Raw genomic sequence first — 17,486 nt, 5'->3', positions numbered from 1 at the left:
GCGGAAATCTGACCCGGGGGGACTGTTCCGAATTCGGCTTCCTGCTGGAAGTTGGGGCCGGGAAAGCGAGTGTGGGGTCCCAGGTGCGGGAACCAAGCCTCGGTTTGACCCGGAGGCAGCCGGCCTCGCCCTGTAGGAGACAGAGTCCGCAATGGCAAGCCTGGGTGTGCGCGAGAGAGACCGTGGGGAGCTGAAGCCTGCGACTGGGCCCCGGGGGAGTTGAACGACGAGAAACTGCCAGGTGAGGAAAGTGTGCGTGACCGGGAGTTGGGGTCGAGCCGTGCGGCCTGGGGAGAGCAGCGAGCTGTGGTGCGCAGGGAGGGGCGGTGTATGCGGTGTCCCGGTGACTGACGGATCACTGCCCGAGTGGCTGAGATCGTAGAGAAGTCTGAAGCCTCCCGAATCTCAAATTATGATCAATGTGCTTTCTTCGTGTGCATTGCGGGAGGAAAGGGTACAACGGATAATAACCGATTAGCAGTTTTATTTTTCCCTAAGGTAATTGTGCAAAGGCAATCCGCATGCATCCTAACTTTTTAAACGCGGTGTTTTGTCCCGGGGGGTGGGGGGTGGGTTATGCTCAGGATCCTCCAAGCAGACACGGTCCCTTCTCTGGAGAGTTCTTGAGGAGACACAGGTGAGGTTTGTCATTGTTTGGTTTTTGAGACTGGCCTCCAAGTGTCTGTATAAGGTTGATCTGAACTCCAGTTCCTCCTCCTACCTCTACTTCACAAGTGGTTTCTGTTGTTTTGTTGGGTTTGTTTAGACAGGCTGTCTTGCTATTTAGCCCCCTGGTCACCCTTCAGGAGGCAATCCCCTTCCCTCCCAAAGCCCGAGAAGTGTAAACCACCACGTGCTCCCCACAGTTGTGATTACCTTTATTACAGAGAGCCACATCGGGCACAATTCAAGTAAGCCACATAGTGACACGTTGCCAGAGAACCGGTGGAGCACAGCCACAGCCATTTGTGCCCATATAATCCCGATCTTGAAAGCAAAGTGCCGTCGCCTCTTTTCCTCCTCTGAAGTATTTAGAAATTTCATACTATAATACTTCCTTCTTTCCTTTTGTTACATGGCCTCTCTACATAGCCCTGGGTAGTCTAGATCTTGCTATGCAGACCATGCTGACCACAAACACTCATCTGCCAGTGCTGGGATTACAGGTGCGGGACACACACACACACACACACACACACACACACGCACGCACGCACGCACGCACTCGATTAAAGACCCAAGCCCAGGAACAGTTGTCAAGTGGGGTTTTTTGTTTGTTTTGGCTTATGCTGGCCTCCAACAGGATAGATCAGAGTCCAACTCTGAACTCCTGGACCCTCCCACCTCCACTTTCCAAGTGCTAGGGCTATATAGGTGAATACCACCACACCCTGGTGAGTACCACCACACCCTGCCCATCGGCTGGTGTCTGAATTAAAATGCATGTCTTGCGTCATCCTCTCAGGTAGATTATAACTTCACCAAACTGGGTGGAATCTAGTTTGAGCAAGAGACTGGTGTGTGCCTAGAACAGTGAAGGAGGTCCTTAGTGCAGTAGCCAAATGAGAACCATACATGGCACAGATATTTATTGAGGGGCTGACACCATTGAAATGCCTTCAAGATTTACTTATAAGCCCCGCTCTTTTAATCGATGTGAACTTTTGGTCACTGTCCCTCCTCTGACAGGAAAGAATGGCATCCATATACCAGATAATAATAATGTAACTATTAACAGGCCTTTAAGGGAAGTTGAAGAGGTGGAGAGATGGCTTAGCAGTTAAGAACACTTCCTGCTCTTGCAGAGGAACTGGGTTTGAATCCTGTCACTTTCGTGGTGGCTCACAATTGCCTGTAACCCCAGTTCCAAGAGATCTGATTCCCTGTCCAAGGGCATACATGAAAGCAAAACACCAAAACACTCATACACATAAATAAATAAATAAATAAATAAATAAATAAAAGATTGCCTGGGGGATGGGACTGCGGTATTTCTGTTAGTTTGAGAATGGAAGAGATACTAAACCCGAGTTCAAGATAGGATTTCCATGGATTCTTAGGCAGAACATGGGGCATTTGGGATGGGCACCAACTAAAACTTCCCCGTTTTATCTTTCATCCTAACGCAGGCAGGTGCTAGTGTGATAAGAGGTAGGGATTCAGCTAGTTTAAGGCTGGAGTAGAGACAGTCCAAACTCACCATTAGCATGATGCTGTTTATGAGATCTTGTGGCAGCAACCCACGTGTCTGTCAGTGCCTGGAATTGATTGGCATCTTTCTGAGGCTGGTTTCGCCGGCTTCCCAGGCAGTGGACTACATTTCCCAGGAGCCATCACACCCACGGGTATTGCCGGTCCTAAGATGGCAAGGGGCAGAGCATAGCGGTGGAAGAGCAGGTCTCGATATTGGCCCTCTCAACGTGACCTGACCTTCCTGAAGCTCTCGTTAGCGTTGTGTGAGGGATGATCTCTGCCGATGGAAGTACTGGAGTTTAAAGCCAGGGCCTGTAAGTTGATAGTTGCGGTCTAGTCTTTTGTTACAGACCCTACAGAGTTGGACTACATTTCCCAGAGTGCACTGTGAACAAGCGACTTCCGACCCAATTGGCTTCAGGCCTGAATCCTAAGGAAAGTCCAGGGCGGGTGGGGAATAGCGGGTGTCAGTTTAAGGCCTGGAATCACCGTGGCCATGGAAACCGAGTTCAGGGGCGAAGGGCTTTCCTACTGAGCGCGGAGTTCTCTAGAGCATGTGGTGGTGTTCCGGGCTGGCAGAGCTGGGGTTAGTATGGGAGATTGGGGCTTGGGGTGGTACATACCTGGGGTTAATATGGTAGGCGGTGGGCGATTGCCCTGCCGTGTGTGTGTGTGTGTGTGTGTGTGTGTGTGTGTGTGTGTGTGTGTGTCTGTGTGTCTGTGTGTCTGTGTGTGTCTGTGTGTGTCTGTGTGTGTCTGTGTGTGTGTTTCTGTCTGTTGTGTATCTGTCTGTGTCTGTGTGTGTCTGTCTGTGTGCTGTGTGTGTCTGTGTGTGTCTGTGTGTGTGTTTCTGTCTGTTGTGTATCTGTCTGTGTCTGTGTGTGTCTGTCTGTGTGCTGTGTGTGTCTGTTGTGTGTGTCTATGTGTGTGTGTATGTGTGTGTGTATGTGTGTGTGTCTGTGTGTGTCTGTGTGTGTGTCTGTGTTTCTGTCTGTTGTGTGTCTGTGTGTGTGTGTGTGTGTGTGTCTGTGTGCTGTGTGTGTCTGTTGTGTGTCTGTCTATGTGTGTGTGTGTCTATGTGTGTGTGTGTCTGTGTGTATATATGTGTGTGTGTATTGTGTGTGTGTGTGTGTGTGTGTGTGTGTGTGTGTGTGTGCTTGTGTGTGCTTGTGTGCGCTCTGGAAAGCTATGGTCTAAAGGTGCCCGACAGTGTGTGTAACATGATAGATAGATCAGCAGCCCTGGCACCCCCAAGAATGAACATGGTGTTTAATAATAGACATTGTAATTTTTTTTAAATATTTTATTTATTATGTATACAACATTCTGCTTCCATGTGTATCTGCACACCAGAAGAGGACACCAGATCTCCTAACGGATGGTTGTGAGCCACCATGTGGTTGCTGGGAATTGAACTCAGGACCTCTGGAAGAGCAGCCAGTGCTCTTAACCTCTGAGCCATCTCTCCAGCCCCTGAAAGTGTAATTTCTAAAAGTGAGGGTGAAACTGAAGGGTGTGTTTTCACATCTTGGTGAGTTTTGAAATGCCAGAAACACAACTAGGAGATAGAAGAGTAGGGAAAGGGGTAGGAGCGGCTCAGGTGTTGAGAGTGCACACTGCTTTTGCAGAGGATCTGAGTTTGGATCTCAGCACTGATGTCAGCCACTCCCACTGCTGGGACCTTGCTGGCCCAGCACCTGTGCTCCTGTATACACCACACACACATACACACAACACACACACACACACACACACACACACACACACACAAATACATCTTTTAAAAATGAAAATGAGAGATGGAGAAATGTTTCAGCTGTTAAGAGCATTTTCTGCTCTTGCAGAGGATTTAGGTTCAGTTCCTAGCACGCATATAGGAGGCTCACACCCTCCTTCAGGTTCAGAGACTCCAAGATGCCCAGTGGCCTCTGTGTACCAGCGCTCAAGCCCACCTTCCCCCAGATGCACATAAACATTTTTTTTAAAAAAAGTAAAACCTTACCTCCAAAGCCACAGAGAAACCCTGTCTCGAAAAACAAACAAAAACAAAAAAAGTAAAACCTTTAATAAAATTGCAGGTAGAATGCCATTTTCTGAGGCAGAGAAACCTTTATTATTTGTAGATGGAGGAAAATGCTGGGCTTATTCCTTTTTTTCTTGAAGGGGGAAAAGTATGGTGAGTCTCTCCTGGGAACCTATTCGGATACCTTTAGGAAAGTGCTTTGGGGTCGTAGTTCATGAAGGAACTGTGAGACTCCTTTTCAGGCATGCTTAGTTTAGGGTCATACAGCATGTGTTCAAAAAGATTAAGATTGTTGGCATGAGCTCTTGCAGGTGTACTTTGTTCAAATATTATAATGAGGAATGTTTATTTTTGCAGAAAGAACCAATCTTGGCTGACTGGGTGGGAAAAATTCCCAGTTTACCCTGCCTTTCTTAGCAACAAATAAGGAAAGCAATCCCAGTGTTAAAAGGTAGTTGAAGTGGGGACTGCACAAAATGAGGAAAGAAGTGAAGACAGTGGGACCAACACCTTGAGCTTTTCTGTGTCAGTGTTAGCAGCAGCTAGTCTGCAGGGTGCTGAGAGCTTGGCGCCTTCTGGGCAGGCACTCCACACATTGAATTTCATTTCCCACACCATGATATCTTACTCATTCAGAAGTCCACTCTACTGAGTAAAGGAGGCTAGCACACAGTGTTGGCCAGTTAGGCTGCTGGCCACCATAACTCCCACCTTGCTTTTTATCTAGATTCACATTTCAACATATATAGTCTATTGCAGTTATTTTGTGATTTTTTTTGTGTGTGTGTGTTTCTGTGTGGCCTTTAGTCTTTTTTTTTTTCAGAAAGGACTTTTGTGAATATGTCACATATATTTTGTGAATATGTCATATATATTTGTTTGCTTTCTCTTTTCCCTTTAAGACTGGATTATGTAGCCCAAGCTAGCCTTGAACTCACAGTGCTCTGACTGCTTCAGCCTCCTGAGTTTGGGATTACAGGTTTACGTCTACGCCTGATTACTCTTTGTATCTTTAGAAATTGATGAGCTGAGTGTGGTGACACAAGTCTTTGATCCCAACACTTTTGGAGGCAGAAACGGTCAAGCTCTGTGAGTTTGAGGCTAGCCTGATCTACTTAGTAAGTTCTAGGCCAGCCAGGGCTACATAATAAGACTTGACTCAAAAAATCCAAAATAAGTTAATTAATAAAAAGTGAATAATAGATTGGCTAGATATATAGTCATTGAATCTCGTTTCTTTTTCCAAAAATATGTTAAAAAAAACCCATAAGGTTTTTTTCAGGATGGATAAGTCTAATTAAAACTTGAATTTCTTTTCAGTTATAGGCAGTTGACCTTTGAAGCACAACTCTTCATAGTTTTTAAAATTTTTTATAACTTTATATGTGTGAGCATTTTGCCTGTGTATGTATAACACAAACATGCCTGGTTCCCCTCTGAGGTCAGAGGAGAGCATTGGGTCCCCTGGAATTGTGGGTGCCTGTGTACCACCATGTGGGTGCTGGGACTCAAACCAGATCTTCTGCAAGAGCAGCAGCGCTCTTAACCCCTTCGGCACCTCCCCAGGGTATCCACCCTTCATGGTTTTTAATCTAATGATTTATTAAGCAGTGCTTTGGTGTTGAGGCTTTTTGAGCCATTGCCCCACCATTGAGTCCTTTCGTTGTATCTACTCAGACAGCTGGACAGGCGTACAGTCTCACAGGTATCTGCTTTGCCACCCTGTGTCGCCCTTACGTCTTCACGTCTCCTTTTCTTGGCTTCTCCCTGCCCCTCTTCTGGCACAGTGTCTGACTGTGGAGTCGTGGCTGGCCTGGAACTCACAGAAAGCCACCTGTTGTATCGTTTCCACTAGAACCTGTGTTCAGTGCTTGGCCACTCCTCACTCAATGAGTATTTCTCCCGGCTGGATTGTCCACACGGGTTCTGTTTGGTTTTCTCTACACAGCTTCTGGAGGAATGCTGGATTAGAACTGTTCCACCTTCAAACAGTGTAATAATGGCTCTCAAGTGCCTGTCCACCCCGTCCTGTCCCGTCCTCATCTGTGTCCCCCTCCCCCACAACCCAAAGTGTCTCACTCCACAGCAGCTCAGCAACTCTTTTACTTTCCTCAAAAAGACTCATCATGACCCTGAAACCCTCAGTGTCCCAGGGAAATGAACACGGGGTCTTCAGGAGCCTTACTGTACCCTTACCCTGCCGTCTCACAACTTCCTCCTCCCCATGCCTTCGTGCTTTATTTTATTTTATTTTTTAAGGTTCATTTATTTATAATGTATACTACAGCCTGCATGCATATATGGCTGCAGGCCAGAAGAGGCACCAGATCTCATAACGGATGGTTGTGAGCCACCATGTGGTTGCTGGGAATTGAACTTGGGTCCTCTGGAAGAGCAGCCAGTGCTCTTAACCTCTGAGCCATCCCTCTAGCCCCCTGCCTTTTTTTGTTTTCTTTTCCTTCTTTGTCATTTAATTTTTTATCTAAGACAGGATCTTACTGCGTAGCTCCAGCTAGCCAGGAACTTGAGATGTGGATCTGGCTACTCATGCTCACAAAGATTCTCCTGCCTCTCCTTCCTGGGCATGGAGATTAAAGGCATTTAATACTATGTCTGGGCTTCTTTTGGTTTGGGGGTTTTGTTTTTCTTTTTTTAAATTTTATTTCATGTGTATGTGTACTGTGTACATGCAATGCTCCCAGAGAGGATGGTTGATCCCCTGAAGCTGGACTTATCAGATGTTTGTGAGCCAGTGTGTGGGTGCTGGGAATCGAACTTATGTCCTTTTGGAAATCCCCTGGAAGAGCAGCCAGTGTTCTTTTAACTATTGAACCCCTCTCTCTAGCCCCTTTTACATCTCTAATTAACTTTAAATCTTATTTTTAAAATGTAGTATTAGGGACTGGAGAGATGGCTCAGTGCTTAAGGGCACTCACTGCTCTTGTAGAGGACCTGGATTTAATTCCTGGCACCCACATGGCAGCTTATAACCTTCTCTAATTCCAGCTCCAGGGATTCCTGTCACCCTCTCCTGGCCTTGGGGAGCACCAGGCACACATATGATGCACAGACATAAATGTAGGCAAAACACTCCTTCATATAAGGTGAAAATAAAGTTTTAAAAGAGCAGTTATATCTCTCTGCAGAGATGAGCCTGAGGCCCTAGGACTTGTGTCAGAGATTGGAGGTCATGGGGACTGGCAGTGGAGCTGGGCTGTGTGCCTAATTCTTCAGATGCCCTGATGTAAACTGTGTGGACTGTGTGTGTGCTTGCCTGACTGACTGCATGGGGGGTGTCTTCAGTTTTATAGTGTGACCCTTCTTAGATGCTCTAAATGGAAATGACTCCATAGGTTTGTTAGACATGGGGAAAGTAGGGGGTACTGTCCCAGGCATATAGGAGTCTGGGTAGTTCTGGTAGGCTCCCGGGCATACAGGAGTCGGGTAGCTCTCATAGGCTCCTTTGAAGGTTTCTAACTCCAGCTTTGTAGAGTTTTTGGAGACATTTCCATTCAGTAAGAATAATCTTGTTTCATATCCTGACCTATGGAATGTTTTTTTTTGTTTTTTTGTTTGTTTGTTTGTTTTCCAAGACAGGGTTTCTCCATGTAGCCCCGGCTATACTGGAATTCCCTCTATAGACCAGGCTTCCCCTCAAACTCAAAAATCTGTCTGCCCGCGCCTCTCAAGTGTTGTATTATTACTGTCACCATCATCATCACCATCACCATCACCATCAATCATCATCATCATCATAATTATAACCATCATCACCATCACCATCAATCATCATCACCATCATCACCATCATCATCACCATCACCATCACCATCAATCATCATCACCGTCATCACCATCATCATCACCATCATCACCATCATCATCACCATCACCATCAATCATCATCATCATCATCACCATCATCATCATTATCATCACCATCCATCATCATCACCATCATCATTTACTCTCCCTGTGTTCTTTACTCTTTTTACTCTTTTGGGGGGACCTGCCTCCCAACCCCCAAGTAAATTCACATGGAGACTTATTACTCCTTATACATGCCTAGCCTTTGCTTGGCTTGTTTCGTGTCAGCTTTTCTTAACCGAAATTATCCCGACTACCTTTATTTCTGACTCCATGTCTGGCTGTGTGGCTGGGTGCCAGCCCCAATGCCCTCTTCTCCTCCCTTTCTCTCTCCTCAATCCTCTTCCCCAGGTTTCTCCTCCCATTTATTCTCTCTGCCTGCCAGCTCTGCCTATCCTTTCTCCTGCCTTGCTATTGGCCATTCAGCTCTTTAGTAGACCAATCGAGTGTTTTAGACAGGCAAAATGACACAGCTTCACAGAGTTAAACAAATGCAACATAAAAGAATGCAACACATCTTTGTGACATTAAACAAATGTTCCACACCGTAAACAAATGTAACACATCTTCAATTAATATTCCACAACACTCAAGGGCTGGAATTAAAGGTGTGTACCACCACTGCCTGGCTATGGAATGATTTTTGACATAACTAGTTCAATTATAACTCCATTCTGTTTTAGCTGGGGTTCTCTTGATTTTTTTGTTTTGTTTTGTTTTGTTTTTTCAAGACAAGGTTTCTCTGTGTAGCTTTGGACCTATCTTGGCACTCGCTCTGGAGACCAGGCTGGCCTCGAACCCGCAGAGATCCGCCTGCCTCTGCCTCCTGAGTGCTGGGATTAAAGGCGTGCGCCACCAACACCCAGCCCGGTTCTCTTGATTTTTGGTGGGGCCAACATTTCATCCTACTCCCTCTGACCTTCCTCCAAGGAAGAAAATGGCCTTTTTCCTCATCCACTTAAAAGGTCTCTGGAAAGCCAGGCATCTCACATCTGTCTTCACTGTGCTTGTTTTCTCAGGAGTTGGCTTCCAAAGGATAGGAACCAAGAAGAGGACTGGTCACATTCAGGAGTTTGAAATCATGGCTCACGTGAGTTGGGATTTTATCAAAATTAGTTTCTCCTCATACCGATGCTTTTGTCACTTGTTCTGAAACTACTTTCCTAAGTCAATTCCAGGTGGTCAGTGATGCAATGGGGCAGTCTATGGCTCTCTGTGCATGGCGCTCTCCCCTCAACTGACACAGTCTCTTACCTCCACCACATGGCAGTCTGTAGCCCTTGTGTTTTAGACCTGACAGCGAATCCAATCAGGAAGAATGCACCTCTAGAGAGGACATCCTAGAGTGTCACTTCAAACCCTTAGACGGAATGAGACGGCTGAAGGGTTGCACTTACTCTATGTGCAGACTGGAACATTGCAGTCAGGATGAGACTCACGCCTGTTTGGGGCCTGTGTGTGGTGTTTCCAGTGCATTTAGAGGTTGTGACAGAAACACTGAGTATACAGAGACCTGGGGATCATCAAGAAGCTAGCTGATTGGCAATTGCTTACAGGGAGCAGAGCATTCTGCTCAGAAAAAAAGAAAAAAACAAGAAAAACAAAAAACCAGGATTTGATGAATTCTTTAAATTTAAACTGATGGGAAATTCCACTAAAAGTACCCTACACTTGAAGAACAAACAACAAGATGGACAGTCCATAAAATAGGGTATCGGATCTCCTGGAGCTATGGGCAGCATGGGTGCCCATTGTATGGCCCATTCGCTGCTCTGTCCATTGGCATCTTTTTCCCTTCCATCCAAATCGTTTAAAATTTACCATTAACGTTGGGGCTGATTGTCGTATGGCAGGTGATGACGTTCAGAGATGTGGCTATAGATTTCTCTCCAGAAGAATGGGAGTGTCTGACCCTGGAGCAGAGGCATTTGTACAGGGATGTCATGTTGGAGAATTACAGCCACCTTGTCTCAGTAGGTAAGACTCAGTTTCACCCTAGGAATTCCTGGTGCTTAATTTATTGTCAGCTGTTGACTTGTTTTTTAAACATCAGGGGGGTTTTCTGACCTGTGTTTCCTTCTGGGTTGTGTTTTTTGCAAAGACTGTCGTCCTCATCGGGGACCTCCATGTTCATCATCCTCCCAAAATGCTGTATACTTCATGCTTGCCCTTCTTGTCATCGTCCCTCTCCTTCATTCCCAAGGCACCAGATGAAAAATTTGAAATTCTTATCCATTTCCTGTATTTTATTTTACATACAGGACTTTGCATTTATCAACCACATGAGTTCCCCGTGTTGGCAAAAGAACAAGACGCCTTCATGGATTTGGGTAGTGAGGGCAGAAGATTTTGCCCAGGTGAGTGACGGTCCCTGGAGCAGTCATCCAGTAGTCTGGCTGCGGGTCAGCAGCACCTCTCACACACTCTCTGCCTGGCTAGTGGCCTTTGATAAAGCACACAGCATGCCCTGCCTTCCCTGCGCCACCTTCACTCCAGGGTGAACTGGGCTCCATCATCTTATTTGTCCCCCACGTGACAAAGAGTGAGGTGCCATTCTTTCTTGTGGCCATTATTTTATGAATGAGGTAGGTCAAATGCCTCCCATCTCTCGCTACTTCCTTACCTTTTTACATTTCGGTATTTACAAATTTCCCCACTTTCTAAAAATTTGCAGACAAGCCCTGGCTTGTCCACGTCCCTGTATTTCTCTGTTTTCTTCCCTGCGGGCGAGGAAAGCACCTTGGTCAGTGGTTCAGCACTCCCTCTGCAGGGGCCTTTAGGAATAATGTACTAGGACAGGCAGGCGGTCCTTCTGAGGACCAGCATCCAATTCCTGAAACCCATGCTGGGAGAGGAGAAGAAGTGACAAGTGGCTTCTGAAGCTGCAGTATGTATGGCTTCACATTATCTACTGCTGCATGTTCAACCCCGCCCCCCCCCAAACACACACACACACACACACACACACACACACACACACACACACACACAGTGACTTCCAGATGTCTGCAGGGGTATGTGCATGCCCACAGTCACACAGACATACAGTGACTTCCACATGAGCCACAGTCTGTCTGTCTGTCTGTCTCTGTTCCCTCCGTACACAATAATAATAATAGTAGTAAATGAAACAAATTTGTCTTTGACTTAGCCAGCCTGGATATGCTTTTGTCTCCTGTTGTACAAAAAAGCCATGTAGGCACTGAGAAAATGGTTCAGTGGTTAAGAGCACTGGCTTCTTGTAAAGAGGACCCAGGTTTGATTCCCAGAATCCGCATGGTGGCTCAAAGCTGCCTAACTCCAGTCCTAGGGGTCTCTTGAACTTCTGGCCTCCTTGGGTTCAGGCACACACACGTTACACAGACATATGTGCAGGCAAACATCATACACATGAAATAAATTCATAAACTTTTTTTTTTGTTGGTGATGGAGGTTTTTTTTCTCCCCAAGACAGGGTTTCTCTGTGTAGCTTTGGAGGCTGTTCTAGAACTCGCTCTGTAGACCAGGCTGGCCTCGAACTCACAGATCCACCTGCCTCTGCCTCCCGAGTGCTGGGACTAAAGGTGTGCGCCACCAACACTTGGCAAATTCATGAAGTTTTAAAAGCCACAAAGGTAGCAGTCTGTAATTATTAAAATGGAGACGGAAGAAATGAGACAGTGCCGTGTTCCGTTGTTGTTACTTAATTATCCCATTTGTACCTCTTAGTCCCTGGTTTTTATAAAAATCTTAGTCCATTCTAAGCAACCCTCAATCCTTTTAAAGTTAGCCCTTTGAAATTTCTGTATATTTTTTGTCCTTTTAATACTGTTCAGATTTGGGATTTTGTTGTTACTGCTTTGTTTTTTTGAAGATGTTCATTTCTTATGTGATTTACTTTAACATTTTCTCTTGAGGGCATTTTTTCCTTTATGGATAGTAAAACAATATATATTTACATTATTATCTTTCAGATATAGATCCCGTGTGGCGGAAGAACAAAGTCCTACCGAAAGATAGCACACGTGCAGGACAGTTATCCCAGTGGGAAGTCCTGGAAACAGATACAAACCACAGCCTCGAAGGTTTGTGTCCTAGAGCTGACTGGGAAGGCAAGGGTCAGGTTCCCACACCAAGGGAGACTCAAGAAGAATGCTTTAAGCAAATGACACTTACCTATGAAAAACTGCTCATGGCTTTTAACCAGTGTCCGAGACTACATATAGAAGAGAAAGCAAGTGGATTTAAATCTGAAAAATCCTTTAGTTTTGCTGAAGACCCCACTCAACCTCAGTTAATTCACACTGGTGAGCAGTCCGAAGACGATAAAAAGTGTGGGAAGACCTTTCCTCCTGGTTCTAAGCTAACTCGCTGTCGAGCAGTTCACCCTGGCAAGAAAGCATTTCAGTGTGAAGAATGTGGCAAGGCTTTTAGTTTTCGTTCTAGTCTTACTGGTCACAAGAGAATCCACACTGGGGAAAAGCCTTTTAAATGTAAGGAATGCGGGAAAGCCTTTAGATTTCATTCGCTTCTCAGTGTCCACGTTCGGATTCATACTGGTGAGAAATCCTACGAATGTAAGGAATGTGGAAAGTACTTTAATTACAGCTCAGACCTTACTCGCCATCACAGGATCCACACTGGGGAAAAGCCCTATCAGTGCCGGCAATGTGGAAAGGCTTTCAGTTGTGGCTCAGACCTCACCCGCCACGAGAGAATTCACACTGGCGAGAAACCGTATGAATGTAATGAATGTGGGAAAGCTTTCATTCAGCAGTCACACCTCATTAAACACCAGAGAACACACACCGGGGAGAAACCTTATGTGTGCAAGGAGTGCGGGAAGGCCTTCACCTGTGGCTCACAGTTAAGTCAACATAAGAAGATCCATACCGGTGATAAGTTACATAAATGTAAAGAATGTAAAAACTCCTTTAGTTTTGCCTTAGATCATACTCAGCGACAGTTAATTTACATTGGCGAGAAGTTCTTTGAAGATAAGGAAAATGGGAAGACATTTTTCCCAGATTCCAAACTTGCAGGGTTTCAGACAGTTCACGCTGGTAAGAAAATATATGGATGTAAAGAATGTGGCAAGACTTTTACTCTCCGTTCCATTGTCAGCAGTCTGAAGAAGATTCATAACAGGGAGAAACTTTTTAAATGCAAGGACTGTGAGAAGGCCTTTCGTTGTCCCTCAGACCTCTCTCGCCATCAGAAGATCCACACTGGTGAAAAGCCCTATAAGTGTAAGGAATGTGGGAAGGGATTTATTTGCAGATCAGACCTCGGCCGGCATCAGAGAGTCCACACTGGTGTAAAGCCCTATGTATGTAAGGAGTGTGGCAAAGCTTTTACTCGAGGTGCACACCTAACTCAACACCAGAAAAGTCATAGTAAGAAATCACATGAACTCAGTGGAGGGGACAAGGCCTTTTGTGCCGGTTTAGGACATCCTCAGCATTCGTTAAGCCATACCAGTGAGAAATTCTGGGAAGATAAAGAATATGCAGAGACCTTTCTCCGAGGTCCAGAACTTTCTCAGTTTCAGAATGGTAAGACAACCAATGACTATAAAGAGAACGGGAAGGACTTCGGCTGGCGCTCAAGTGATACAGGACTTCAGACAATTCATGTGAGGGAGAAACGCTTTCAGTGTAAGGAATGCCCAAAGGCCTTTCGATATAGCTCCGAGCTCACTCGACATCAGAGACTCCATACCGGTGAGAAGCCCTATAAATGTCAGGACTGCTGGAAAGCGTTTGCTTCTGCCTCAGACCTTGCTCGGCATCAGAGGATCCACACTGGCGAGAGGCCCTATGAATGCAGTGAATGCGGGAAAGCCTTTATTCAGCAGTCACACCTCATTAAACACCAGAGAATCCACAGTGTCGAACAGCCCAAGGACGTAATGAATGTAGAAAAGCCTTCAGGTGGCAGTCAGATGTTATTAAACATGAGAGAGTTCACACTGGTGAACAACCTAATAAATTTAAGGAGTGTTGGAAAGATTCTTCTCATGGCTCAGCTCAACCAATGTCAAGAGGTTTATACTGACGAGAAATCAAGCTGAGGCAGAACACTTGGGAAAGCCCCTGTTTGTGTCTCAAATCTTACCCAGCAATAGAATGTTCACACTGGTAGGAAATATATGACTGGGATTTGGGCAAGGCTTCATCTGTAACTCAAGCCATTATGTGATATGGAATGTTCCTTCACGCTGTATGAAGATACGCCACCGACTGGTTTAAGAAAAAAGCTAAACAGCCAATAGCTAGGCAGGACTTTTGAAGCAGAGAGCACTGGGAAGAAGAAGGGTGGAGGTGACAGTCAGATGGAGAGCAAGCCGGACGGGCACTACGAGGGTGAGGTAATAAAGCCATGAGGCAGAAAGTAGATGAACAGATAGGGGTTAATTTAAGTGATAAGAGCTAGTTGGGAACAAGCCTAAGCTAAGGCCGAGCTTTCATTATTAATAAGAAATTAATAAGAAATTAACTGTATCATGATTTGGGGGCTGGCTGGTGGGACAGAAAGACTCGCCACAACTATCCTTGTCAGTTAGTCCATGGTGGTAGAAAACCCTAGAAGTGTAAGCAATGTAGAAGGACTTTCTTGGGCTCATATCTTGCTCAAAGTGAAAATACTCATGAGAGGAAACTATGGATATAGGAATGTGTAAAATGCTGGCTAAGAAAACTGAATCCAAGCCTGGCAGTGGTGGCGCACGCCTTTAATCCCAGCACTCGGGAGGCAGAGGCAGGCGGATCTCTCTGAGTTCGAGGCTAAACCTGGTCTACCAAGTGAGTTCCAGGACAACCTCCAAAGCAATACAGAGAAACCTTGTCTCAAAAAACCGAAAACAAACAAACAAAAAACCCAACAAAACTGAATCCAAGGAATGTGGTATGACTTTCAGATTCACAAGCTTAGGGGTGTATACAGGCAAGAAACCTCGAATATCCAAGGGATGTGGAGAATCTTTTATTGTGGACTCCCCTCTCATAGGATAGGAAGTTCACACTGACGCAGAGCCCTGTAAGTGTAATTAAAGTGATTTAGTTCTTGTGTAAACTTGGGTCAACAACTGGACATTTATACTTTTTCATGTGGTGTGAAACCCAGAGCCTGTTCCTGCTATAAGCATGCTCTTGTTTTTCAGTGGCATCTCTAGCTCTCACTTGTGAGGAAACTTAAGGCAACATTTTTCCAAGAGTGTACTTTTTCCACTACTATGATACCATGTGACACACAAAAAAACAAGAAAAGTTAATTTGTTTCTAACTCATTACGATAATTTCTTAAAAAAAAAAAAAACCTTGCACATAATACTAAAAGAACTTTTGGCAGAATAAAATGTATGTCATCCAAAGTCATGGTATAATCTGTTAATTTAGGGAAGACTTTACTGGTGGGCTTTGTATGTACTGTGAGGATTCCTTACAAGAGAAATGGCATATAGCTCTATTTTAGAGTGTTTGCAGTGAAATGTAAATATTTAAAATATTTGAGACATAATTTTTATATGTGGATCATTTATTTTCTAAGAAAACTTAGAAGTGCTTGTGTTTTTTAATACAGCATAGAAAGTCCAAAAAAATCAGAATTGCATTTAAAAAGTTCTACGAGGGCCTGGAGATGGAGCTCAGTTGGTAGAGTGTTTGTCCAGCATTCGTAAAACCCTGGCTTTGTTCTCCAGCATGGGGCATATGCCTGAAATTCTAATACTCAGAAGGTGGAGACAAGAGGGCCAGAAGTTCAGGGCCATGTTTGGACCATGTAGTGAATTCCAGGCCAGCCAGGAATTCATGAGACTGTGTCAATAGAAAAAGAAAATCATGTGTGGGTTAGGTTACAGGAGATACATCCTATATTTTATATATACAATATATACCATGGAAGAAAAGAGGATCCTGTACAACCTCCTAGGCTTATTTAGCAGAATCCCTACATTTGAAAAGTTTCAGGTGTAAAGGTAATGAAAAATCAGACAAGACACGACCCTGACATTTGAAGGGAAGGGTGATGCTAGCTACTTATTAGGCGGTTTTTTTTTTTTTTTTTTTTTTTTTTTTTTTTTTTTTTTTTTTGTGGGTGGATGACAATTCTGAATGATGCAAATGTATGTTTTGATCAGTACATACAAGTATCATACAAGTGCGGTTCTTGCTACCTTCTAGTATTATATGCTAAGCAATTGTCAGCAAATTACATATTTAGGACATTTAAGTGCATTTCATGTGCATGTTATTCTCAAATTATTGTCATTTATGAACTTTACAACTTGGGATAATTTTGTCATATGTCTTTATTATAATAAAGCTATATTCATTATGCTGACCAGATTGATTGATTGATTTTATGTGCATTGCTATTTTGCCTGCATGTATGTCTGTGTGAGGATACCAGATCCTCCGGAACTGGAATTACAGACAATTGTGAGCCGCCATGTGGGTTCTGGGAATTGAGCCTGGGTTCTCTAGAGCAGTAGCCAGTGCTCTTAATCAGTGAGTCACTTTCACTAGCTCCCAGACTTATTATCATTTTTAGATTATTTATGTGAATGTGTGTGTGGGTGTCTCAAAAAAATTGTCTTCTAACTTACATGCTCACTTGAACACAAACACATATATCATGAACACAATGAAGATAAAAGAAAACTCGATGGTGTAGATGGGCGTGCGTTCACGAGGGTCCGTGGAAAGAAGGCGCAGAGCACTTTAAGGATGATTCTAGCCTTTTCCAGCTGCAGGGGTGTGGAGTCGACTTCGGTGGACTGAGCCATAGCAAAGGGCTCTTTTCTTGTTATACAGTTCACACCCTTAGCAAGTCAATTTCTGTAACCAAAACATCTTAACTAAGCTTCTCAACGGGACATGCCAAATGCAAATTCTTGATTAAAAGACATCCCAGGTTGCCGTGTACTCCTTCAACCAAGTTTTGCATAGGCTTTGAACCCTTAGGATAAGACTTCAGAGGGTACCAGAGACAAGGTACTAATGGCAAAAGGCAGATCAAAGCTAGGTGTTATCACTCCGGAATCAAACCAGCTGCAGAAATCTGTAGGAACTCTCCCAACATATCCCCCTTATTATTTATTTATTTATTTATTTATTTATTTATTTATTTATTTTAAGACCTTCATATCCCCCTTTTTATCCGCAACAATTAATTATATTGGAGATTGTGTAGCTTATAGCAAATTTTCTGTTTTACAATCTTATGTAAGTAAGCCAAAACACGTTTTTGAGCCAATAAGGTTACTATTGCTAGCACAAGAGTAACACTTGCCAAAACAAGAAATCTATTGAAGTGAGTCACAGGGTTGAATGAGGCTATGGTATCTGCAAGGCTTTCCATAACATTCAGTCTTGTTTCCCTAATTTATTGCTGTAAATCATAAATCATTTGAGAAGAATTATCA

General features: G+C 44.4%; 1 protein-coding gene across 2 annotated transcripts in view; it reads left to right on the top strand.

Annotated features, from left to right (window-relative positions):
- Positions 1-17,486, top strand: part of LOC103161318 (zinc finger protein 420) — a 41,263-nt gene continuing 23,777 nt past the window's right edge. Inside the window, exons 1-6 of one of the 2 annotated variants that reach the window (XM_035449269.1) lie at positions 1-241; positions 9,103-9,173; positions 9,937-10,060; positions 10,345-10,440; positions 12,037-13,502; positions 13,719-13,950. In XM_035449269.1, the coding sequence (XP_035305160.1) occupies positions 9,165-9,173; positions 9,937-10,060; positions 10,345-10,440; positions 12,037-13,502; positions 13,719-13,950 (1,927 nt within the window). In that variant the 5' untranslated portion in view covers positions 1-241; positions 9,103-9,164. Of the gene's footprint in view, positions 242-8,654; positions 8,692-9,102; positions 9,174-9,936; positions 10,061-10,344; positions 10,441-12,036; positions 14,740-17,486 lie in introns of those variants that run through there. The other variant, XM_035449255.1, reaches the window with a different exon arrangement.

The sequence above is a fragment of the Cricetulus griseus genome, chromosome 9 (assembly GCF_003668045.3).
Source record: "Cricetulus griseus strain 17A/GY chromosome 9, alternate assembly CriGri-PICRH-1.0, whole genome shotgun sequence".
Lineage (NCBI taxonomy): Eukaryota > Metazoa > Chordata > Mammalia > Rodentia > Cricetidae > Cricetulus > Cricetulus griseus.
The sequence above is the reverse complement of the archived record's forward strand: the minus strand, read 5'-3'. Positions and strand labels throughout refer to the sequence as shown.